General features: G+C 38.2%; 2 protein-coding genes across 2 annotated transcripts; both read left to right on the top strand.

Annotated features, from left to right (window-relative positions):
* Positions 1-72: 72 nt before the first annotated feature.
* Positions 73-2,345, top strand: LOC105394669 (protein Asterix). The gene is made up of 4 exons (XM_011566577.3): positions 73-285; positions 451-562; positions 1,726-1,841; positions 2,180-2,345. The coding sequence occupies exons 2-4, from the start codon at positions 451-453 to the stop codon at positions 2,276-2,278; spliced, it is 327 nt and encodes a 108-aa protein (XP_011564879.1). The 5' UTR covers positions 73-285; the 3' UTR covers positions 2,279-2,345.
* A 278-nt stretch (positions 2,346-2,623) lies between these two features.
* On the top strand, positions 2,624-26,897 carry LOC105385383 (obg-like ATPase 1). The gene is made up of 11 exons (XM_038117751.2): positions 2,624-2,736; positions 3,113-3,294; positions 22,779-22,839; positions 23,217-23,344; positions 23,831-24,006; positions 24,259-24,336; positions 24,438-24,535; positions 24,869-25,009; positions 25,580-25,676; positions 26,011-26,158; positions 26,621-26,897. Exons 2-11 carry the CDS (start codon positions 3,114-3,116, stop codon positions 26,704-26,706), a joined length of 1,194 nt encoding a protein of 397 aa, XP_037973679.1. The 5' UTR covers positions 2,624-2,736; position 3,113; the 3' UTR covers positions 26,707-26,897.
* The last annotated feature ends 373 nt before the right edge of the window (positions 26,898-27,270 follow it).

Genomic DNA, 27,270 nt, shown 5'->3' with positions numbered 1-27,270 from the left:
TCTTTAGAAATCATAAAATGACAGTTAAATGTCATATCATCTCAGCTGTCACGTCACTGTTATACAGGTCATACTGTCAATGTCAATTTTATACCTTGATAATTTTGTAATTTTCTGCATTTTCATTGAAAAATTAACTTGTGAAGTTTAAATCCTGTAAAATTTGCGTTTTAAACGATATAATACAGTACCTGTATCCAGTCCACAACTGGGATTTGTGGACGTTTGCATTAACTGTCCCTTCAAACTTTAACTATTTGCGGACCAATTATAAAAACTCAAAAGGTAAATAGAACTTCTACTAAAACAGCACATTTGTGTTGAAATCCAATAATATTCTTGTTAGCACTGCATTCATTAACCCGACGTTCAAATATAATCGTTGCTATTGATTAGTGATTGCCTAGCCTAGTTGATGACCTACTTAGCTTGCAAATTATTATTTTTCAGATGCAGCTAACATCAGACCCTAGACGTGCTGATCGCGAGCGCAAATTCAAGCCGCCCCCTCCGTCCGCAGCACCAGCCGATGACCTCACTACGGACTACATGAACATTCTTGGTAAAGAAAAGATCAAAGAATATTAAGCTATATTTATGAATGAGGTTAAGGTTACTTACTCCTACTTATCTATTTATCTTATACAGCTTCATTGATAAAGATAGTTCAGCAAATAGTTCAGAAACAAACAGTGCAGAATTACCTATATGTACAGTTCTCCCATATTAATAATGCGCATGTAAATCTTCGCAAACTGTCGTATTCCCGGAAACACCCGAATCATTGAATGCCTGAGCCTTAAACAAAGCACTTGCATTTTGATCCTTGTTCGAAAGAAATAGTAGTCAATATCATGTGACACATAATCGAAAACAATTTGGGCGGTCGGTGGCTGTCACCGATCAGTCAAGGGTCTCAAGGTCAAGATCAGTATTACTTTTGTGGAATTATAAAGAGCTGCAATTACACATCGTTCTTGTTATTTTTTTCAAATGTGAATTTAATTTCGACTTTAATTATTTTTGACGACGTTATATTATGAGGCACATTTAAGAATAAAATATACGTCACATTGATAGACTTCACTTTGCCAATAAAGCCACACCCAAAAGACCAAGTTTGTAATTGTAATATTATTGTGAATGATCAGCGCTGTAAATACTTTTGAACTGAGATTTTAATGTAAACATTTTTATTAAAATGTGAAATAATCAGTGCTGTAAATACTTTAGAACTGAGATTTAAAATTTTTAATGTAAACCTGTGTTTGAAACCCATTTCTCCTTATAATATAAACCTTGTGTTATTCAAACCTTCTTTCATCCATCTTTACATCAGCTTCAGTAAGACACTTGAAAAGTACCTACTGTAACATTTTCAAAGTAAATTTTAATATTATGGAATATTATGAATTATCGAATCAAATTTCGTTACTGATAAATCAATTATCTCTTTCAGCACCAATTACATAATTCTACTAAAATTTCATGAAGAAAATGCACTTAACCACTCTAAATACATAATAGTTTTCTAACGCTCGGGAATATGACCGTTGCCGAACAATGACGAAGATTTCTATGTGCATTATCAATTTTGGGGAACTGTACACACTTACTTATTTTTAGCATGTTTATGCATGTAATATTATTCTACTATATTATTACTTTTCATACTTATTGCTGTTTCTGCAGGTAAGTTAGATTTATGGATGATATATTTTTCAGGTATGGTGTTTTCCATGTGTGGACTCATGATGAGGCTTAAATGGTGTGCATGGACGGCTGTATTCTGCTCCAGTATTAGTTTTGCTAATTCCAGAGTATCTGACGATACCAAACAGGTAATGAAATAATCCTATAATTAACATTATATCAAAATCATAACAGTATAATATTATGAGATATATGCTAGAGCTATACTAGATCTTGCACATGAGATTTTTATAAAAATATGTGTACTTATACATGCAGGTAATTTTAGCTTTCCATCTAACGTGCACTTTTTAAACATTAATAGAGAGAATTGGATTATACAATCTATGGGAAGCACATCCAATAAGAGAAGAGCTCATGCCATCAAGTCTTACTATGTACTTATTAGATTATCTTACTAATGCAACAATGTAGGTACCTACTGAATTACTTATTATTTTAACCATACAATCATTTTTGTTCACAGATTGTAAGCTCTTTCATGCTTTCAATATCAGCAGTAGTGATGTCGTACCTTCAAAATCCAGCACCAATGTCCCCGCCTTGGGCCGCTTTGTCTAATTAATTTATTGTAATAAAATTTTAATGTAAATGCATGTATTTGCATAATAAAAGTCATATTATTCCTAAAATTCATGTTATTTTATTTTATCAAACATAAACTTTAGTTATCACACTTTTTGGCAATGCAACATAAAAATCAAATGGGCTGGGCATCAAACATTACAATTTAATAGTTAACTGCTAGGACGACAAAGGAAAGGAGTAGTGCATGATTTCTGCAGCTGGACCTTCAAAATACTTTGAACTATAAACTTTAATGAACTTCCATACACACAAGTACGCCATCACACAGACTCACTATAACCACAGAGTAGATTACGGATTGGTGACTCTGTGAATAATTCTGTCATATTATCACCTGTCAGTGTCAGTCAACTCCAACTGTCAGTGTCTTTTTCACTCACCGACACACGGCACGGTTGGAAATTATTGAAGATAAAATACTAATTTCATAGTAAAGTAAGTACAAGCACAACCAATTATAGAATTATTAGAGTTGTAGTTAGTTTGAACTATTAATCTGGCTATTTAAAATATAAAACAGGATGATAATATTCTCTGCTGTATAGGTTATTTACGTCTAAGTTCTTGGGCTTTTCAGAAGAATTAAGCAGTTTTAATGAGCAAATTAGGCCTGAAAATACTTATGACTCTTAATAACAAAATATAATGCATACCTATTTCCACTATATTTGCATAAATAAGTGCGATACATATCTTTGTTTTAATCTAACATTGACTGCTATTCCATGAGCAGTCCAAGTGGCAGGGCCTATGTTTACTTTTTACGGATGTATGGAGATTCTGTAATTTTATTTTATATGTTTATTTTCAGAATGCCACCTAAAAAGGTTGAAGAGCCTGAGAAAAAGCCACTCATTGGGCGAGTTGGTACGAACTTAAAAGTCGGCATAGTGGGAGTGCCGAATGTTGGAAAGTCAACCTTCTTCAATGTGCTGACCAAGAGCCAAGCTGCTGCTGAGAACTTCCCTTTCTGCACCATTGATCCCAATGAAAATAAGTATTATTTTTATATTTTGCACTTAAATTAGTTCCGTGATGAGATTTGTGTTCCATGATAAAAAGTATTTCATTAAAGCACAGTGAAATGGTCTTGCACCAGGGCAGTATTTTTTTACAAAGGACATTAAATGACAAATAACAGATGATAACTGTACCTAATGTAAACAAAATAATATTAATCCTATAAGGTTTCTGCTCAACAGCAATTTACAGGGCTCATACTATACTGTCAGAGATGGCCAAGTCTGACCCGCTTTGCAGCCACTAACCAAACCTATTTTCATTCAGTGATAAAAGTGTTCTATATGAGGGAAAAATATAAAATATCATATACAGGGTGGCCCAAAGAGTGACGTCCAAAGGAAAATGTTAGATTCCTTAGGTCAATAGGTAGCCAAATCACCCCCATGTATGTTTAGCAATTTTTAGTAGTTTAGGAGTTATGATTTTTTTTCCAATTTTTCTACGAAAATCGACCTGAGTGGATTAATTATGTTTTATTATTTTTTGGATAACTTTTTTAAAGCATTTTTTATTTTTGTGTCATCCTCTTAAGTTGTTCTTTTAACCATAAAAGTTTCAGCTTCCTAGCTCTAATGTAAGTTAGTTATTTTTTTATCGAAAGTTCGAATTATATCATCGAGCTAGACTGCTCTGAATTTTCTACTTGAAATTAAAAATTGAAAAAGATATTATGTAGTCTGAGCCTATCTGAAACCTAGTTAAACATTGTGAGATATGGCGTTTCGACTTTCTCCGTGTTCGGCATCATAAGGGTCACAGTGACAGTTAAATAAAGTCCATTTTTCTCTCCACCTTTAATTTGCAAGGTGCGGGTGCCTATATAAATAGAGTGAGTCGCCCGCGCGCCTCAGTTGGTTTTTGATTTTTGAAGTGAACACTTCGGCAAAATGGCTCAATGTAGCCACGGTTCTCGTCGGCTTCGCTCCGACGGGGAAAAATATAATATTGAATTTGCGGAGTCCTCGCTGCCGGGAGCTGTAGCGTGATGCGGACCAGGCGGCGCGGGGCCTGGCGGCTGCTGCGCACGCAGCCATTGCTGAGGATTTCGCAACGAAGGTTTGAGTTTATAAGCCGTGAGTAAAATGCTATTATTTACTGGTTTTAAAAGCTCAGCCACTGGTCATAATGCTCCGGCGCTTGGGGTTTTTATCCCACGTAGTAGGGTCCGATTCAATAGTCGTGGTGATGATTGATCACATATTCCGGTCCTACTAGTGGCGCTTGAGCTAGATACTTACATTAATTACCGCATATGTTAATTTTATACAGGAAAAAATAATAAAAATATATTTTTCTACCTTCAATTTCTAATATTTTTAGAAAACAGTTGATAAAAACTTTGCTATTACAATAATGCACTTGATTATAGCTTATGTAAGGCTTTACAAACAGGAGCTTTCCAGGACCGTCATAGGATTTTTTACAGGAAGCACGTGGCTCCGAGTTTCAGTATGTTGGGACATTGTGGCATGTGCGGCGAGTAATGTGATCCGCCGGTACCTACCCGCTGAGGGTAGGCAGGCCGATTCGGTGAAATTGAAGTTTCGTGTAACCTGCACCCGGCCCTGTGCTCCTGCGCTGGCCGCCGTCTTGTGGCACCTGCATCGCAGCGTACACCCGGCCCTGCGCTCCTGCCCTGGCCACCGGTTCGTGCCACCTGCATCGCAGCATACACCCGGCCCTGTGCTCCTGCGCTGGCCGCCGTCTCGTGCCACCTGCATCGCAGCGTACACCCGGTCCTGGCCCTGGCCACCGGTTTGTGGTACCTGCATCGCTGCATAGACCCAGCCATGCACTCCTGCCCTGGCGGCTGTACACCCGGTCCTGGCCCTGGCCACCGTTTTGTGCCACCTGCATCGCAGCGTACACCCGGTCCTGGCCCTGGCCACCGGTTTGTGCTACCTGCATCGCTGCATAGACCCAGCCATGCACTCCTGCCCTGGCGGCTGTGTTGTCCCACCCGCATCGCTGCGCACACCTGGCACTCCTGTTCTGGTTGCCAGATCCAAACGCCCCCTGTCTGGGAAGAGATTTTATGCTCAGCAGAACCGCCTGCACTATTGCTAGCACGGTCATCATCATCATCAGCCATCATTATGAGTGACTTATTTAGAAGGTATCGAGTAACGTGCGCTATTCATCAGTGATTTCGGCATATGCAGACGAACGATTACTGCCAAGGTTGGTCATGTTAGCCATACAAGGGCACACCAAGGAAGCCTGAGTAACCATCTGCAGTCGTCGTAGCCGCATCGGCATGGATGACGACAAATCGGGTAACGTGCACCGCTTCTAAAAGTGTTATAGTACTTCAATTTGATGCCTCCGCTGAGGTAGGGTATTATATTAAAGCAGCTTTCTTCTGAACTGCCCAAAGTGACCTGTAGACTGCTCCTGGGGATAGTTGTGCAATCAATTTTTTATTTCGATGTCTCTGCTGAAGAAACTGTCTAATGCAGCTTTTGTTCTAAACTGCCTTAAGATCATTGGACTGCTCATGGGAATGGTGACGCACGGTAAGTACAGGAGCGTTACTCTATACTGATGAGAAACGAACGAACGAGAGCTGTCGTGCAATCGGCACGTTTAATACATACAAACAGATAGAGCGGCTCGCGCCGCAGTGCACTGAAAGTTCGTTTTTCGTCATATAAAGTGACCCCCCCAGACACTATCTTAAGTGTCATTACACATCGGCAGATTCCAGCTTTGAGTCTTTTCTTTTCTCGGCCGTGAGCAAAGTGAATCCCACCGGCGAGTGTTCAACCTAAAAGCACTGAGCTAATTCCTGATTTCGTGAAAGTCGCTGTTGCTATACCATACCGCTTCACAAGTTACCGAATTTATTATGATCCTACTGTCGGGTGATCATGATCGGAGTGTCTTTCTGAGTGGCACCATATTAGCTGTCTTCCTTATGTCCCAGTGGATTGTGAGTGTGTATCCGAGCTCTTTGTTGAAAAATGCGTGAACCTCCTACGCAGCAGCTGTCTACTAGTTGTGTATCGAATAAATCGAGTAACGGTGCTCTTGCACGAGACGACTACCTTTTGGTAAAATTATAACTTCCACTATTCTGGGAACATGCATATACCTACTGTGTACTGTGTATCACATCACTTGTAGCCGCAGCCCTACTCAATGTACGGGGCTAGATAATAAACAATGGCAGTCGTCATTAAATTTCTATGAATTTCGAAGGTCATCATTTGGAGCACAATCCAAAGGGTGAAAGTACCTATTCATGCCTAAACGGCTTCTCTAATGAAAATGTATTTTTAATTCGATTCTGGCGCAAACGTTTCATTACTATTTCTCAACACTGTATCTGCTGAAACTACTTAGACTGACTGGTTAAGATGCAGACGTGCCGTTTTCACAATTCCATTTTGAGTAATCCTCAACTGTTTTATGGATCTTTCAGTTAGTTACGTAACTAGTTACCAAGTCAAAAATTACTTGTGTCATGCTCGTACTCGCATCTCATTTAGGAGCTCTCTGGCCTCTAGCTGAAGGCTAAAACTGGTATATATATCTACTAAGCTAGTACAGAGTTATAACCGGGCAGCGGTGACATGGTAGCTGCTTGATTTATTAGAGTTTGCTGAAAACTTTCTAAATAAGTAATAATTATTAGTCATAATATTAACTCTTCGCAGTTCTTTCAGAATGCAATACCAGGTCGCTGAAGTAGGTAACCTTCCTTAGCTGGACAACAACAAGCCTTTTTGTTTTAAATAGTGTCACAGTTATTCGCCGTTCCACTGTCATATCGATGTCCAAGGACTTTTTCTTGGGTATAGCTAACTACCTAAGTTTACCTATAGATAGCCGCAAGCTATCTGCTGTTGGCGAACTGTCAGTACTGATTGATAAGTCAGGCTCGAGGGGGCTCGTCCAACTGTCCATGTTCCCGCCACCATGATTGTTGCTTCCACAGATTAGAGAGTCTATGTTGGCTGTCGTTGCATCAGGTCTGATCAGGTACAACTAACATCTTTACGTACCATCTTTATTTAATCGAGCTATTTTATTTTGTTTTATCTAGGTTGACTTAATGGTTTCAAAATCGAACCTACAACAATGTAAGTAGGTACCTACCTACGTACCTTTGAAGTTGCAACAAGGCGAAGCCTTAAGGTTTTGGCCGAGACCTGCCCTTAGTGTTGACGAACATACCTAAAGGTGACCTTGTTAATGTTTTTCATATGAAGTACTGAACATTTTACTTATCCTGGTGGCATGACTGATCATTTACTTACCCAGCTAAGACATGTTAGCCGGGTTTCATTTATCAACTATTACAATTGTTATTGTTGTGTTAATCAATCTTTATTAATTGATGTCATCTACCAAGGAATGCTGCCGGAGCTCATAATATTCACACATGATACAGAATGATAGTAGCCCACAAAATCGGTGCAAAGGCTTATAAAATAACTTTCCTTCCTAGTAGGACTGCACAGGAACTCGTTAACCGCCGAGTTAGTTAGAATAGACGCATTTTTCCTGAAATAAAAATGACATATTATGTATCTAGCCTATCTGAAACCTAGTTAAACATTGTGAGATATGGCGTTTCGACTTTCTCCGTGTTCGGCATCATAAGGGTCACAGTGACAGTTAAATAAAGTCCATTTTTCTCTCCACCTTTAATTTGCAAGGTGCGGGTGCCTATATAAATAGAGTGAGTCGCCCGCGCGCCTCAGTTGTAATATCACCATGCAGAAATGACTAGGTTTCAGATAGGCTAGATACATAATATGTCATTTTTATTTCAGGAAAAATGCGTCTATTATGTAGTCTGAGCCTATCTGAAACCTAGTTAAACATTGTGAGATGTGTTTATTATCGCATGGTGGAGAGAAAACCAACTGTGACCCATAAGCTACTGATGAGTATATCAGTAGATAAATATTTGAATCTATAAATTTATAATGCATAGATTTCTAGGTAATAGATATACTAAAAAGAAAGGTATAAGTATACATAAGACTTAGGTACTTCCTTATTATTCCTGACTTGTCAGAAAGTTATGGAAGGTATATACCTATACATATAGGTAGGTATTTATACATATGGATACACACAGTGCCTCTTCGAAAGCAATACTTATAAGTAATTATTGATCAAAATCTTGTTATTGTCAAGGCAATATTTTTAACATACACTAGCCGAATGGATGGAACCAGTGAAATACTTTGCAACAATATTTAAAAGCTGTAAAATGTAGAATATCGATCCAGGCCGCTGGGGCTCAGGTCAGCACATGCTGACTAGGGTATGTAATTCTGGACTGACCTCAGAAATGTAGCGGCCGACCCTGGAGCCTCGAGGACCTGCTCAGTCAGCCCCGTACGACGACACGGCCTGCAACACCTGGCGCGGCATCTAGTCCTTGGAACGAAGAGTGGTGCTTGAAGGGAAGATAATTTTACTAAATATCTCAGCCTCATCAGCTAGTGGAAAAGATTAGATGAAGGCTGTGACACTGGCGGATAACTAAGTATGCAGTTTTTCAAAACATGATGCAGGTCACCATATTCATATTCTAGATTGACAAGTAACACACAGTCTAATTTTGTATTAAAACTAACTCGGCGGTTAACGAGTTCCTGTGCAGTCCTACTAGGAAGGAAAGTTATTTTATAAGCCTTTGCACCGATTTTGTGGGCTACTATCATTCTGTATCATCATGTGTGAATATTATGAGCTCTGGCAGCATTCCTTGGTAGATGTCAGTCATGCCACCAGGATAAGTAAAATGTTCAGTACTTCATATGAAAAACATTAACAAGGTCACCTTTAGGTATGTTCGTCAACACTAAGGGCAGGTCTCGGCCAAAACCTTAAGGCTTCGCCTTGTTGCAACTTCAAAGGTACGTAGGTAGGTACCTACATACATTGTTGTAGGTTCGATTTTGAAACCATTAAGTCAACCTAGATAAAACAAAATAAAATAGCTCGATTAAATAAATATGGTACGTAAAGATGTTAGTTGTACCTGATCAGACCTGATGCAACGACAGCCAACATAGACTCTCTAATCTGTGGAAGCAACAATCATGGTGGCGGGAACATGGACAGTTGGACGAGCCACCTCGGGCCTGACTTATCAATCACAACTGACAGTTCGCCAACAGCAGATAGCTTGCGGCTATATATAGGTAAACTTAGGTAGTTAGCTATACCCAAGAAAAAGTCCTTGGACATCGATATGACAGTGGAACGGCAAATAACTGTGACATTCTTTAAAACAAAAAGGCTTATTGTTGTTGTTGTTGTCCAGCTAAGGAAGGTTACCAACTTCAGCGACCTGGTATTGCATTCTGAAAGAACTGCGAAGAGTTAATATTATGACTAATATTAACAGGGTAGAATATTTCCAGGCCAGGATATTATTATAAGTATTTTATATTATTATCTTTTTTATTTGTAAAATATATAGATAGTTTAGTAGGTATAAGTTAAGTAGTTAAATTTATTTTATGTGTGTGTACAAATGAACAATAAAACTAATAATTATTACTTATTTAGAAAGTTTTCAGCAAACTCTAATAAATCAAGCAGCTACCACGTCACCGCTGCCCGGTTATAACTCTGTACTAGCTTAGTAGATATATATACCAGTTCTAGCCTTCAGCTAGAGGCCAGAGAGCTCCTAAATGAGATGCGAGTACGAGCATGACACAAGTAATTTTTTACTTGGTAACTAGTTACGTAACTAACTGAAAGATCCATAAAACAGATGAGGATTACTCAAAATGGAATTGTGAAAACGGCACGTCTGCATCTTAACCAGTCAGTCTAAGTAGTTTCAGCAGATACAGTGATGAAAAATAGTTATGAAACGTTTGCGCCAGAATCGAATTAAAAATACATTTTCATTAGAGAAGCCGTTTAGGCATGAATAGGTACTTTCACACTTTGGACTGTGCTCCAAATGATGACCTTCGAAATTCATAGAAATTTAATGACGACTGCCATTGTTTATTATCTAGCCCCGTACATTGAGTAGGGCTGCGGCTACACGTGATGTGATACACAGTACACAGTAGGTATATGCATGTTCCCAGAATAGTGGAAGTTAACTATAATTTTACCAAAAGGTAGTCGTCTCGTGCAAGAGCACCGTTACTCGATTTATTCGATACACAACTAGTAGACAGCTGCTGCGTAGGAGGTTCACGCATTTTTCAACAAAGAGCTCGGATACACACTCACAGTCCACTGGGACATAAGGAAGACAGCTAATATGGTGCCACTCAGAAACCGCGATGACACTCCGATCATGATCACCCGACAGTAGGATCATAATAAATTCGGTAACTTGTGAAGCGGTATGGTATAGCAACAGCGACTTTCACGAAATCAGGAATTAGCTCAGTGCTTTTAGGTTGAACACTCGCCGGTGGGATTCACTTTGCTCACAGCCGAGAAAAGAAAAGACTCAAAGCTGGAATCTGCCGATGTGTCATGACACTTAAGATAGTGTCTGGGGGGTCACTTTATATGACGAAAAACGAACTTTCAGTGCACTGCGGCGCGAGCCGCTCTATCTGTTTGTATGTATTAAACGTGCCGATTGCACGACAGCTCTCGTTCGTTCGTTTCTCATCAGTATAGAGTAACGCTCCTGTACTTACCGTGCGTCACCATTCCCATGAGCAGTATGATCTTTAGGCAGCTTAGAACAAAAGCCGCATTAGTCAGTTTCTTCAGCAGAGACATCGAAATAAAAAAATTATTGCACAACTATCCCCAGGAGCAGTCTACAGGTCACTTTGGGCAGTTCAGAAGAAAGCTGCTTTAATAGAATACCCTACCTCAGCGGAGGCATCAAATTTAAGTGCTATAACACTTTTAGAAGCGGTGCACGTTACCCGATTTGTCGTCATCCATGCCGATGCGGCTACGGCGACTGCAGGTGGTTACACAGGCTTCGTTGGTGTGCCCTTGTATGGCTAACATGACCAACCTTGGCAGTAAACGTTCGTCTGCATATGCCAAAATCACTGATGAATAGCGCACGTTACTCGATACCTTCTAAATAAGTCACTCATAAGATGGCTGATGATGATGATGACCGTGCTAGCAATAGTGCAGGCGGTTCCGCTGAGCATAAAATCTCTTCCCAGACAGGGGGCGTTTGGATCTGGCAACCAGAACAGGAGTGCCAGGTGTGCGCAGCGATGCAGGTGGGACAACACAGCCGCCAGGGCAGGAGTACATGGCTGGGTCTATGCAGCGATGCAGGTAGCACAAACCGGTGGCCAGGGCCAGGACCGGGTGTACGCTGCGATGCAGGTGGCACAAAACGGTGGCCAGGGCCAGGACCGGGTGTACAGCCGCCAGGGCAGGAGTGCATGGCTGGGTCTATGCAGCGATGCAGGTACCACAAACCGGTGGCCAGGGCCAGGACCGGGTGTACGCTGCGATGCAGATGGCACGAGACGGCGGCCAGCGCAGGAACACAGGGCCGGGTGCAGGTTACACGAAACTTCAATTTCACCGAATCGGCCTGCCTACCCTCAGCGGGTAGGTACCGGCGGATCACATTACTCGCCGCACATGCCACAATGTCCCAACATACTGAAACTCGGAGCCACGTGCTTCCTGTAAAAAATCCTATGTCCTGGAAAGCTCCTGTTTGTAAAGCCTTACATAAGCTATAATCAAGTGCATTATTGTAATAGCAAAGTTTTTATCAACTGTTTTCTAAAAATATTAGAAATTGAGGGTAGAAAAATATATTTAAATTTTTTTCCTGTATAAAATTAACATATGCTTTACTTAAAGCGGTCATTAATGTAAGTATCTAGCTCAAGCGCCACTAGTAGGACCGGAATATGTGATCAATCATCACCACGACTATTGAATCGGACCCTACTGCGTGGGATAAAAACCCCAAGCGCCGGAGCATTATGACCAGTGGCTGAGCTTTTAAAAGCAGTAAATAATAGCATTTTACTCACGGCTTATCAACTCAAACCTTCGTTACGAAATCCTCAGCAATGGCTGCGTGCGCAGCAGCCAGCAGGCCCCGCGCCGCCTGGTCCGCATCACGCTACAGCTCCCGGCAGCGAGGACTCCGCAAATTCAATATTATATTTTTCCCCGTCGGAGCGAAGCCGACGAGAACCGTGGCTACATTGAGCCATTTTGCCGAAGTGTTCACTTCAAAAATCAAAAACCAACTGAGGCGCGCGGGCGACTCACTCTATTTATATAGGCACCCGCACCTTGCAAATTAAAGGTGGAGAGAAAAATGGACTTTATTTAACTGTCACTGTGACCCTTATGATGCCGAACACGGAGAAAGTCGAAACGCCATATCTCACAATGTTTAACTAGGTTTCAGATAGGCTCAGACTACATAATACAAAATTAGACTGTGTGTTACTTGTCAATCTAGAATATGAATATAGTGACCTGCATCATTTTTTAAAAACTGAATACTTAGTTATCCGCCAGTGTCACAGCCTTCATCTAATCTTTTCCAGTAGCTGATGAGGCTGAGATATTTAGTAAAATTATCTTCCCTTCAAGCACCACTCCTCGTTCCAAGGACTAGATGCCGCGCCAGGTGTTGCAGGCCGTGTCGTCGTACGGGGCTGACTGAGCAGGTCCTCGAGGCTCCAGGGTCGGCTGCTGCATTTCTGAGGTCAGTCCAGAATTACATACCCTAGTCAGCATGTGCTGACCTGAGCCCCAGCGGCCTGGATCGATATTCTACATTTTACAGCTTTTAAATATTGTTGCAAAGTATTTCACTGGTTCCATCCATTCGGCTAGTGTATGTTAAAATATTGCCTTGACAATAACAAGATTTTGATCAATAATTACTTATAAGTATTGCTTTCGAAGAGGCACTGTGTGTATCCATATGTATAAATACCTACCTATATGTATAGGTACATACCTTCTGACAAGTCAGGAATAATAAGGAAGTACTTAAGTCTTATGTATACTTATACCTTTCTTTTTAGTATATCTATTACCTAGAAATCTATGCATTATAAATTTATAGATTCAAATATTTATCTACTGATACTCATCAGTAGCTTATGGGTCACAGTTGGTTTTTCTCTCCACCATGCGATAATAAACACATCTCACAATGTTTAACTAGGTTTCAGATAGGCTCAGACTACATAATAGACGCATTTTTCCTGAAATAAAAATGACATATTATGTATCTAGCCTATCTGAAACCTAGTCATTTCTGCATGGTGATATTACAACTGAGGCGCGCGGGCGACTCACTCTATTTATATAGGCACCCGCACCTTGCAAATTAAAGGTGGAGAGAAAAATGGACTTTATTTAACTGTCACTGTGACCCTTATGATGCCGAACACGGAGAAAGTCGAAACGCCATATCTCACAATGTTTAACTAGGTTTCAGATAGGCTCAGACTACATAATACAAAATTAGACTGTGTGTTACTTGTCAATCTAGAATATGAATATAGTGACCTGCATCATTTTTTAAAAACTGAATACTTAGTTATCCGCCAGTGTCACAGCCTTCATCTAATCTTTTCCAGTAGCTGATGAGGCTGAGATATTTAGTAAAATTATCTTCCCTTCAAGCACCACTCCTCGTTCCAAGGACTAGATGCCGCGCCAGGTGTTGCAGGCCGTGTCGTCGTACGGGGCTGACTGAGCAGGTCCTCGAGGCTCCAGGGTCGGCTGCTGCATTTCTGAGGTCAGTCCAGAATTACATACCCTAGTCAGCATGTGCTGACCTGAGCCCCAGCGGCCTGGATCGATATTCTACATTTTACAGCTTTTAAATATTGTTGCAAAGTATTTCACTGGTTCCATCCATTCGGCTAGTGTATGTTAAAATATTGCCTTGACAATAACAAGATTTTGATCAATAATTACTTATAAGTATTGCTTTCGAAGAGGCACTGTGTGTATCCATATGTATAAATACCTACCTATATGTATAGGTACATACCTTCTGACAAGTCAGGAATAATAAGGAAGTACTTAAGTCTTATGTATACTTATACCTTTCTTTTTAGTATATCTATTACCTAGAAATCTATGCATTATAAATTTATAGATTCAAATATTTATCTACTGATACTCATCAGTAGCTTATGGGTCACAGTTGGTTTTTCTCTCCACCATGCGATAATAAACACATCTCACAATGTTTAACTAGGTTTCAGATAGGCTCAGACTACATAATAGACGCATTTTTCCTGAAATAAAAATGACATATTATGTATCTAGCCTATCTGAAACCTAGTCATTTCTGCATGGTGATATTACAACTGAGGCGCGCGGGCGACTCACTCTATTTATATAGGCACCCGCACCTTGCAAATTAAAGGTGGAGAGAAAAATGGACTTTATTTAACTGTCACTGTGACCCTTATGATGCCGAACACGGAGAAAGTCGAAACGCCATATCTCACAATGTTTAACTAGGTTTCAGATAGGCTAGATACATAATATGTCATTTTTATTTCAGGAAAAATGCGTCTATTCTCATGGTGCCTTATTAATTTTAAAAACTCCGCAAGGTTCCAAAATTACATAAAAATAAAAATAAACTATTGCTTAATAGGGTATTATTTGCAGAAAAAAGCCTTCAAAGGTACCTGGGTGGAAATTACCTAATTAGTAAATTGTTTCAGAAAGTTGAAATATTCCTGTTATGTCATTACTAAGGACTAATTAAGTTAGAAAATGTATCAAATTAAAGGGAAAATTAAATTATTTACTTTTTTAAAAATTTAAGTTACATTTTTGAATGTAAATTCATAGAAAAATGTTTTAGTCTGAGTAGTAAGATTTATGAGATAATTTTATTATTAATAATAAGTAAATAAACTCTAATAATTATTTTACACATTTACTCACAAAAAATTTTCAAAATGGCGACCTCCCATAGCAATACACAACCTACATCTACGCAATAAAATTTTCTTTAAGTCGCCTATACGCTTCTCTGTTTCATTCAGATGTAACTTTTTGACAGATGTCACATTTTTGAGAAAAGGTACTTTTTTACATGTTTAACCTTTTGACAAATGTCATATTTTTTACATTTGTCACTTTTTTGACTTAAAGCAAATTTCTTGCGTAGATGTAGGTTGTGTATTGCTATGGGAGGTCGCCATTTTGAAAATTTATTGTGAGTAAATGTGTAAAATAATTATTAGAGTTTATTTACTTGTTATTAATAATAAAATTATCTCATAAATCTTACTACTCAGACTAAAACATTTTTCTAAGAATTTACATTCAAAAATGTAACTTAAATTTTAAAAAAAAGTAAATAATTTAATTTTCCCTTTAATTTGATACATTTTCTAACTTAATTAGTCCTTAGTAATGACATAACAGGAATATTTCAACTTTCTGAAACAATTTACTAATTAGGTAATTTCCACCCAGGTACCTTTGAAGGCTTTTTTCTGCAAATAATACCCTATTAAGCAATAGTTTATTTTTATTTTTATGTAATTTTGGAACCTTGCGGAGTTTTTAAAATTAATAAGGCACCATGAGAATATCTTTTTCAATTTTTAATTTCAAGTAGAAAATTCAGAGCAGTCTAGCTCGATGATATAATTCGAAATTTCGATAAAAAAATAACTGACTTACATTAGAGCTAGGAAGCTGAAACTTTTATGGTTAAAAGAACAACTTAAGAGGATGACACAAAAATAAAAAATGCCTAAAAAAAGTTATCCAAAAAATAATAAAACATAATTAATCCACTCAGGTCGATTTTAGTAGAAAAATTGGAAAAAAAATCATAACTCCTAAACTACTAAAAATTGCTGAACATACATGGGGGTGATTTGGCTACCGCTTGACCTAAGGAATCTAACATTTTCCTTTGGACGTCACTCTTTGGGCCACCCTGTATAATATCTATACCACTTTTAAAATGATACTTAGTTTGAGGGAAACATCTAGTACAGTACAAAGACTTGATCTTTCAGCACCTATATCTTTGTTCTCCCATGCCTCTACACCAGGATATACTGTAGTCATGGGACATGTTTCATCAATGGCTGCTCTGGGGGGTCATGGTGCCATAGAAGTTTGGCCATTCTCCTTTATAGTTCAATAAACACTAATAGATCTATGCATCAAAGCCATTGGCACAGTATCACAACGTCCCAAGCAAGGGCTAGAAACAAACCAATGAAGCAGAAATTTATAAATTCTTATTATTATTTGAAGCAACAAAAATAAACAACTGTACCATAGAGCATAAAGTCATGTTGAAGCATTGTTGAAGTGTAAAAAATAACAACATAATAACATAATTTTCCAAACTTGTTGTAAAAAATGAATGATCCAGAGAAATATAAAATAAATGTTGATATAATTGATGAACTAAATGTGCAAAAAATATTATTGGATAAATCTACAATTTATAGAGGTGACCTAGACATTGTGAAAAGATTGAAGAAAGAAAATGTCTCCACAAAAATAGCACCTCTAGCTGCTGCAGTAATTGGTATTAACAATACAGCAGCCCCTATTGACGCTGAGCAGAGGTTCCAGAATCTTTGGACTAACATTGATGCACAAGAGCAGCTCCTGAACACAAAACCAGCTAATTACATTGTTTTCAGCAAGCCAATATTCAATGAATACAAGTTTGCTGAACAACTGTCAAGAGAACTTAACTGTATTCACCTCCACCCCAGAACTATCCTAAATGATGAAATAGATCAAAAGAGTGGAACTGGAGTTTGCCTTGATTTTAACATGAGACACAACAATGTTATCCGGTTTGATATTTTATTGAAAATATTAAAAACGAAACTAGATTCTCAAGTTATTAACCATAGGGGATACATTATTTCTGGGTTTCCTATGATTTTCTGGAATCAGCATAAATATTACTTATTTAAATCCCTCCATGGAGAAGAGTCATTAAAAGTAGTTAAAGACTTAGTAGAAATTCTTTTAAATAATTCTGTTCAAAAACAAACCAAAAAAATATATGAGGGTGAAGATTATATTAATGAAACTTTAATTGAAGAAGAGGTTATGGAAGAGCATTTGTCAGAAAACGAAGATTTTGGACTAGAGGAAGAAGAAAACAAACCTATCTTATTGCCTAAATTCATTTTAAATACCTGCTCTCAAATTATCACTAAAGAAAAAAATTACATTAATAGTATAAAAGCAGTGTTGATTGAACAATTTCATGAAATTTTGAATATACAAAATAAACCTGAAATTATAATTCACATAACTTCTCCAGATGTTGACTATAATTTAAGTAAAAATGATAATATTAAAGATGTACTAGGCAAGGAAGATCCCATTTTAGACCAAGAACCAAGCTACCTAGAAGTTACATGGCCCAAGTTTTATTCAACCATAAGCATTGAAACAACCCAAGAAAACATGCCAACCAATAATAAGTACTGGTGCAAACACCCATTTAATTACGAAAAAAATGCCATTATTCACTTATGTAATTTTAATGCCTACTTGTACCCATGTTTGGATATGCACATGCAAGGCCATGATCCTCAAAAAATGATTAAAGTTGATGGACGTTTATCAATCAATACTGTGTTGGACCAAGTACTGAAAAGAATTCTAAGAATGCCACTAAACCCTGTTTACATACCAGCCCTGCTGAATTTGGAAGAGGTAGCAGAGGATGTAGATGATTTTTGGCAATCTAATTTCAATGTTATAGAAGCTGGTGCCTTAAAATTTAGTAGATATGCTTCTCCATGGTATAACAGGTGCCCAGTAGAATTAAAAAAACGGCACACAGTTGTCGGTAAACCTAAGTATGCTGTAACTTATTTATGGCATGTGTATCAGATGGCATCGCTGGATAATTTAATATCTTTTTACAAAAACCCAAGACCCTATCTGAATCTTAATTATTTAGAACCAACTTCGAGAGTGTTTGTGATGGGCACTAGACTATCGGGAGTAACTATGGTTTCTAAGTGTTTGAGTTGGATATTTGATGCTCCTGTTATTGAATTTTCAACAATTATATATGATGAAAAAATAAGAAAAATGAATGCTTACTCTGAATCTATTTTAAAAGAAATAATACCTACGATTGAACATGAAAGGCTTTCAACATGGGATCAAGATGAAGAGAACCGCCTAGAAAACTTAGATAAATGGTATAACGATACATATAATTCTCTTGAAAAATATGTACTAATATTAGAACAACTATATCTGCTTATAAATAATGATACAGAATATGAAAAAACAGAAGACATTGTCGCTCTTGAGGCAGAGTTAAATCTTATCAAATCAAGCTTAATCGATTTACCTATATTAGATGAACTTGCAGAGTGTAAAACTGCACTTGATGATAAAGATTTTCTGATGCGATATGCACCGCAAAATTTAAGTACATCACTAAATAAACCTGCTGTACCGTTATTGAGTGACAAAGATGTTACGGAAAAAATTGCTCAGTATATCGAAAATAATGAATTACAAAATGAAATTGAACCAACAATAGAGGAACTGATTAGTGAATTATGTAGAAAACTCAATTCATTTGACCATATTCATGAAATAAGTGGAGAAGTAACATATGGTAAATGGATAGTGGATGGATTTCCGACAGGTCCAGAATACTGGGCATCACTTAGTGAGCGTAAAATGGTTCCTGATATTACTATTGCTATTATGGAGAACAGAGAGATTGATGATGACCTAAAACAACACTATAAGATAATAGAACATAGCATTAAAATGTATGAAGAAAGATTTGCTTTATCTAGTGACCCACTTATCAAACTTACTCTAAAAAATAAAAGTGTATGTGTTGATGAAAGTAGCGTCACTACCGCGTATATAGTTTTGAACGATATTATAAATGGTGTATTTGATTTAAAAGAATTCGGTAACGATGGAAATTTTGATGAAGGAGGAAATACAAGATCTTCACTCTTTTCGGGAGAAACTAAAAGCCGCTCATCTGGAAAAGAAGAAATGCTAGTTGAAGGAGAATCACTACATATCGAATATGCAAACTTTGACACTGCCCGTGAAGATTGGGAAGGCGTTAAAATCATCCTTGCAGAATACTCTAAAGCTTATATTGAAGTTGAGATTAAAAGTAAATCTGACATTGATATTATGGATGAAATACTATTAAAAATACGCCAGTGCTATTCTTTAACAAATTTTCCTAACGAAGACGAAGTAGAAACTGAAGAAGATGAGGAGACTATTTCAGAAGATATTCTTGTATATAACTCTCCAATAAAATGGTGTGAACTTAAAAGTTATTGTCCAGTTGCCTATTATGACTATGGTGTGCTATGGGAAGGTAAACGTGAATTCAACTTGAAATTGGATTGCAACATGCATTACTTCTGTAATGAAGACAGTATGCAAAGTTTTTGCAAAGACATAACCAAGTATCAGTACTATAATAAACCATTAAAATATTTACCTCCTTTAAGAATTTGCATAATTGGCCCTGTAGGAAGTGGTAAATCAACTATTTCAAAATTTATTGCCAAAGAGTTGGGATTATTTCACATAGACTATTTAGATTTTATAAATGACACGATGATTCCCAAACACCTTAAAAAAGTTGGTCTTAAGCATGAAAAAATGTATGACCAGGTTTTCGAAGGTGAATCTGAGTCTCTAGAAAATCTAAATGAATCAGATTCAAATAGTCTGACAGAAAATGAAATTCGGTCGATGATATACAGTTACTTTGAACACGGTAGACCTTTACCCTACGAGTTCATACAACGAGTTATAAAATTGCTTTGGTTTGAAGAACCATATAAAAGCACTGGTTTCGTGTTAGATGGGTTCCCAAAATTAACTGATGATGTTGAAGTTATGACATCCAACTTTTGTATTCCTGATTTAGTAATAGAACTAGAATGTAGTTCTACTGTCTCCCTTGATAGATTAATGCCAGAAATGATGAAGTCATGGAAGGAACAAATAACCCAACTTAAAGTAGATGCAAAAAAGGCATTTGACATAAAAATACAAAATTGGACTGATTTCATTACTAAACAAGTAATTGCACGGCTGATTTGTGAAGAAGTGGTTAATGATGCGGTCCCACTGGACCATGATAGTAAAGATCAATTAGATGAAGTTGAAATTGAGTCTGAAAAAAGTGCAACAACTGATGATCAGCTGATATCTTCTGTTGTGGTAGATACAGATATAATTCGCGTTTATAATGATACTATAGAAGAATATCCCAAACCAATTTCCGATAAAGTTTGGGAAACATCGGATGAAGCACAAATGAGGTTTGAATCTCGCTTAGAGAGTATCCATGAAGTTGAAACTGAGAACATTGAAAACCTTAGAGAAACCTTGACAGAAGAAAACGTAAAATATGAGAATGTTAATGGAGAGCTTCGTTTTTATAAAGTCTTAAAACAAGTGTTGTCAAAGCTAACTGAATTGAGAAACAGAAATGAATCTTTTTTCGAACAAACATTTATTCTTGATTCTGATAAAGCCAAAGAGTTACTTTCAAATGGTTTATGTCTGCTAAGTAAATTTTATAGGATGTGTCCTGTTCACATTTATGAGCAACCAGATTCCATAATAATACCATACAAATTAAACGAAGAAGTGTATCATGTAGTACACAGGTCGTATATCTACTTTTTAAACAGTGAAGATAACGTAAAGAAATTTAGAAAAAATCCACTTAAATATTTGTTATGTGATTCTATAGCCTCATTCTTTGAATTCCCTTTGAGTATTGGAGTGATTGGACCTCCTAAATGTGGCAAAAGCGTATTGACTGCCAAACTCGCAAAACAGTATGGATTGATGCCTATTAGTAGAGGGACGGCACTACGATATGTTATGGATGCGTTACCGCGGACTGATTTAGCCGTTAAAATCGCTAGTCTAATGAACAAAGCAGAAACTATAGAAAGCGACCTTGTGATGCAGGCCATCCAAACAACAGCTTTAGATTATCGCACATCCTGTTATGGGTTTGTTCTTGATGGATTTCCAGAAAATCCTTCAGAAGCATTACAATTAGCAAAATATGGTCTTTATCCATTAATCATATTTGATCTTCAATGCAATAAAGATAAACTTTTAGAAAATACTTGTAAAGAGGTTCATTTTGATATTCTGAAACACATGCCACCTTATCCATCGGCTCTTATGGAGCTCAAATACAAGATATGGAATGAACGAGCTGAAAATATTAGAGGCTGGATTCATGAAGATTACGATAATGTTTATATCATTGATGGTAACGAATCACGATGGAATTGCTATACAAATGTTGTGAAACTGATTGATGATGAACTAATCCCAAAAATTCGTAATTTTGTATTGAATGGAAATTCAAACATAGTGTCCATGGATATGATGAGCGTTTCTAACGCCGCTTTCGAAGAAAAAATGACAGGATATAAGAACTTTTGTCCTCTTTGTCTCAGGAAAAATAAGTTACGGCACAATGGTTTTCCTAGGCATGACAAAAAAGGAGTAGTTTTATACAAAGGGAAATTTTATTGGATTTGTCCTGAACATAAAAATATAGTCATGAAGTTCCCAGATACATATTTGGAACCAAAAAAGGTTATTTTTCCAGAAATACCTGCACCTGTTTCTACTGTTAATGCCTCTTCGCTGTATGAATCAGGAGTTTGTATAGTAACATACGCTGAAAATCTACCTGGGCAGAAAATCATTATGGGAGATAATAAATGGGCAGCAAATTATAGGGGCAAATATTACCTATTCTGCAGTATGCAGTGTCTACAAAAGTTTCTGGAGAGACCTCACTTATACTGTAATGTGACAGTTTTCAAAGGAGCTGCAGATCTTCCTAAGCTATCTTTGAAAACATTACCGCATTTGGGCTATTTAGAACAAACTGTGGCTGATTTAATAACAAATGCTTGTTGTTACGTGAACGTTCTAAGGCCTAAATACCCTGGACTTGATATCCGAGTGTCAGGGGCTCTCCTGATAGCTTTATATTTGAAGACGCATAATCCTATGATAGAGGAAACATTTGTGTCAATGTACCTCGATGCTTCAAAGGTGTATCTGGCTCGATGTAAACTCGTTTCTAATGTTGGACTTCGAATGAGATCTATGGATAATCCATTGACTAAATACCCACAGATTTTTAAATGCGCTAGTTTAGACTATACCGTTATTAAACCACCATCGTCTGCTGGTGATAGCTCCTCCATTTTGTCCATAGAGTACTAGTAAATTCTGTTTAATTTAATTAATGAGAAATGTTTTTTATGTTTAATTAAGTACTTATATTTAGTTTGTTAAAATTAAACAAAATATGTTTATCCATGACTATAATTTCATTCATAAACAATCTACACACTGCTATTATCTATGAAAAGTTAAGTATATACCATTATAAGTTTGAAACATCTATTTATTACACTTGCCCAGATGTCTAACCTGGTGTATCATTGTTCCAGCACGCAGGGTGCCGGTGCCTGACGAGCGGTATGACTACCTCTGCGAGTACCACAAGCCACTCAGGTAACTCTAAACATAATAGCATTTACATGAGACACATTACTATTGGTCGAGTGGAGTCAATCAGAAGGCCTAGTACGGAGCGCAAGATGTGACAAAAGTATGACGTAGACCTCGGAAGTGTAGATACCCATCTCGTCGATTCTGAGAAGCGGATGATTTTTTACTGGAGAGGAACATGCTCACTATACCTGCATACAGCCCGGCAAGAAAGAGTATAAATCAATAGGGGCGCCACTTTTCTTAATACATGGTCTAGTGCATGACCCTCCAAGTAGCTTTCCAATAGGCGTAATTAGGGCTGCCAGACCAAAAAAGTTCGTTTCTAAACGTATTTGCCAGACTACATGAAGACTCATGACCTGTGTTGCTTGTTGCAGCAAGGTGCCCGCGTTCCTGAACGTGGTGGACATCGCGGGGCTGGTGAAGGGCGCGGCGGAGGGGCAGGGGCTCGGCAACGCCTTCCTCTCGCACATCAAGGCGTGCGACGCCATCTTTAATCTGTGTCGTAAGTGGGCGCTTTGTTTTTGATTTAACTAAAATTAATTTGTGTCTGTCTATGTTTTTTTTTATTAGACGGTATTAATGGACATGGAGACAATATACTATTCATTTTTCTAAGGTTGGTTTGGTCAGTATAGTAGACTTCATGCCAGCTCATTCCGAGGGCAGATACCTCCTCCTCCATGTGGTTTGGCCATCCTCTTTTGTGGTGGTGTTTTCTACCAGCTACCATGACATTCTATACCTACATCACCTATATACGGATGGTAAAGCACGATATGGTCGCTAAGCACAGCGAAAAACAGGCATTGCCCTTTATATATTTGTCCCGGTTGTACGCGCACAGTGATAGTGCCCTCACGCTCGCACAAGGTCACTGCCCGTTTCTCGCTGTGCTTAGCGACCGTGCTTTACAAACATAACTAATCATCAACCCCAATTCTCAAGACGCTAACAATTACCCCTCGATCCCCCTCCCCTACCTCCCCAGGTGCGTTCGACGACGAGGACGTGATCCACGTGGACGGGTCGGTGGACCCGGTGCGGGACCTGCAGACCATCGCCGACGAGCTGCGGCTGAAAGACGAGGAACAGCTGCTACAGCATATAGAGAAGCTGGACCGCCAGGTCAACCGCGGGAATGATAAGAAGCTGAAGCCGGAGTTTGTGAGTAAAATTTGTAAGATGATAATGAAAAACAAACCTTATGCTATGTTAAATATGAAAAATAAATCTAAAAAAGTAGATTAGGTACTGGGAGACAAATGACGAATGCTATTTGGAGAGAGCTTGGGATTTCTCAGAGAAAATCTATTAGAAATAATATTTAGACAAACTAGATTACTGCTTAAATGATTTCGTTAAAATGATATGATAGATATAGTATGATCACCTCAATACTTACTTTTGTATTTGTAGGATGCGCTGCAAAAAATCAAGACCGTGCTAGTTGATGAGAAGAAACACATCAGATTCGGCGACTGGAGCGCTGCTGAGGTAATTCGTAGTTAATTTATTATTGTTATTTCACGTTAATCAAGAAGTAAAATCGACAATAAAGCAACGTGTACCTAATTTTCATTTTTATCAAATTTCAGATAGAAGTACTAAACAAATACCTATTTATAACGTCGAAGCCAGCTCTCTACCTCGTGAACCTGTCAGAAAAGGATTACACCAGAAAGAAGAACAAATGGTAAGTAGAGAGGCAATTAACACACAAAGCATAAAAGTATCAACTGTACATTGAGGGAGTATTTTGAAAAACCAGGCACCATTTCTTATTCTGCGCCTATTCAAACCGCAGAGTTATCCGCTTGCGGTTACTTCGGTCCCACTATTGTCATAATGTTACGAGAGATAGCGCTATATCTACAGCGGTAACGGACAACTCTGTTTTATCGCGGTTTGATTAGGCCCTTATTCTTGTACCTTTGCTGAGTTTCAGGTAGGTATACTTAGTAATTTTGTTTGTGGCATCTTTATCTCAGTACTTCCCATTAATCGAAAAATAACCTACAAATCGCAGGCTCCCGAAGCTGAAGGAGTGGATCGACAAGAACGACCCGGGCGCGGCGCTCATCCCCTTCTCGGGCGTGCTCGAGTACAAGCTCATGGACATGGACGCGCCCGAGCGCGCCGCCTACTTGAAGGAGAACAACATCACCAGGTATGACGCATACTGATGAAGATTATCTGTGAAAATAGCGGCAGTTAGGGTCAATTCACACGTACCACAACCACACCACAACGATGCCGTGTGGTCAGGCGTATATTTTGTATTGAAAATGAATACTCCAATTCACACACCGTGCCACATTTTGCCGTTTTTATGGACCACCTGTGTAATACGACCACATCGTCCTATTAACTGCACACGACCACGTGGTTACCGCATCGCAACGACAGCGACAACGCAACCACGTCGACTTTTTGTCGGTACCACACCGCAACTGCAAAAAGCCGCTGCGACTCTATTTACACGTAACCACAGCTTGACCACATTATGTCGCTGCGACGTGGTGTGGTTGTGGTACGTGTGAATTGACACTTAAGCAGAAAAAAGTCACTTCAAAAAAGGACGTCTGTCTGTCTATGCCCATGGGATGATGATTACGTGTGATATGTGCAACTACCCTGTCCTGAATGCTAATAGAAATAATGGTCTTCGATGGGCCCATGTGGTACGACTGATTTAATTCTGTTATATAAATGTAAAATTTTGTCCTTTATTTTTCAGTGCTCTTGATAAGATTATCGTGCAAGGATACAAGGCGTTGCAGCTGGAATATTTCTTCACGGCGGGAGCCGACGAAGTCAAGGCTTGGACCATCCAGGTACACATACATTTCTCTTTTCTATTATGCTATATTAATTCTTACGCCTTGTCTAGTTGGCTTGGCAATGCACCGTATCGTCCGTATCTAAAAGTTGGAATATCGCTTGATGATAAATACCGCTGCCGCTGGGGACAGTATACAAGATACAAGTTAACGAATGTCTTGACAAATCACTATCATACGTGAAACGTAAACGTTTGTTAGTATGGATGTATGTTTGCTCTTTCACGAAAAAACGGCTAATTTTCTCGATTAACGAATAGTCTAACTTTAACGCGAAGTAGAGCTCGCAGAAAAACTAATATTTACCTGATAAATTTAACGTGTACAGAAAGGCACGAAGGCGCCGCAGGCGGCGGGTCGCATCCACACGGACTTCGAGAAGGGCTTCATCATGGCCGAGGTCATGCACTTCAAGGACTTCAAGGAGGAGGGCTCCGAGGCCGCCTGCAAGGCCGCCGGGAAGTACCGGCAACAGGGTAAGTTAAGTAGACATGAGATATTTAGAAATAAATCTTACATTATTGAACATGAGGCAAAAGTTGTAGAGCTGATATTAACCAGACTGGCTAATGCTTTCACTACACCAATAAACCAAAACAGCTCTATGAGTTTGTCGCTGACTCACTATGAACAGGTATTTAAATATACATACTTACATGCTATATTATACACAACGACCATTTAGAAGTACAAAAACAGCGGTGATGCTTTTAGGAATAATGGTTTCACTTCTTCAATGAGAAATTGATGGTTCGTTGTCTTCAGTTGAGAACTTGTATACCTCAATGGTTATTGCGTAGTCAGAAATGGATCATAAAAATAAATCTTGTTTCCAATGCTTGCAAAAAAATTATAAGTAGGCAGCTAGTATAAAATTCAGTTTTACCGTTTTCTTGGTGAATATCAATGACTAACCTCTAAATGTATTTCTATTCCAGGTAGGAATTACGTAGTGGAGGACGGAGACATCATATTCTTCAAGTTCAACGCGGGGGCCGGACTCAAGGACGCCAAGAAGAAATGACGTGACAAAGTACTGCTCCTGATAGTACACCTGTTGTACTTCAACTTAGTACTGTACTCGATGGTACACGTCGCATAATACATAAGGGAAGCATTTCATTAATACACACGGTACGTTTAATTATGCATTAACTTATATTATGTAAAGAAATATTCAAGGATCTTGAAATAAATTGCTATTGATGTTTGTAATTTGCGGTTTATTTTTAGAGTTAGGTATCACAATGTAAGCTATTTGTCTTGTTACTGAAGATACTAAATTACTTCCACTAATTCCTCTATGCGTTCGATCTTCGGCTGTTTCGATGTTTCATTATCTTCATCGGGTTTTTTATCTGAAAAATATCATAACATTTAGGTATACAAAACTCAACGTTTACTCTTTCGTGTTACGTGGGTACGTAACACTACAAAATTACTTTTATTATTATTTTACTCCGAATTACTCGCGATCGAAAAGCCTAGCATATTTTGTTACTATAACGCTCGCGCATAAAGAAATAATATTTATGGAAATTACGGCCTTTACATAAGTGTAAGTAATAAGCAGTACCAAAATACCTAC

Source organism: Plutella xylostella, chromosome 10, assembly GCF_932276165.1.
Source record: "Plutella xylostella chromosome 10, ilPluXylo3.1, whole genome shotgun sequence".
NCBI lineage: Eukaryota > Metazoa > Arthropoda > Insecta > Lepidoptera > Plutellidae > Plutella > Plutella xylostella.
The sequence above is the reverse complement of the archived record's forward strand: the minus strand, read 5'-3'. Positions and strand labels throughout refer to the sequence as shown.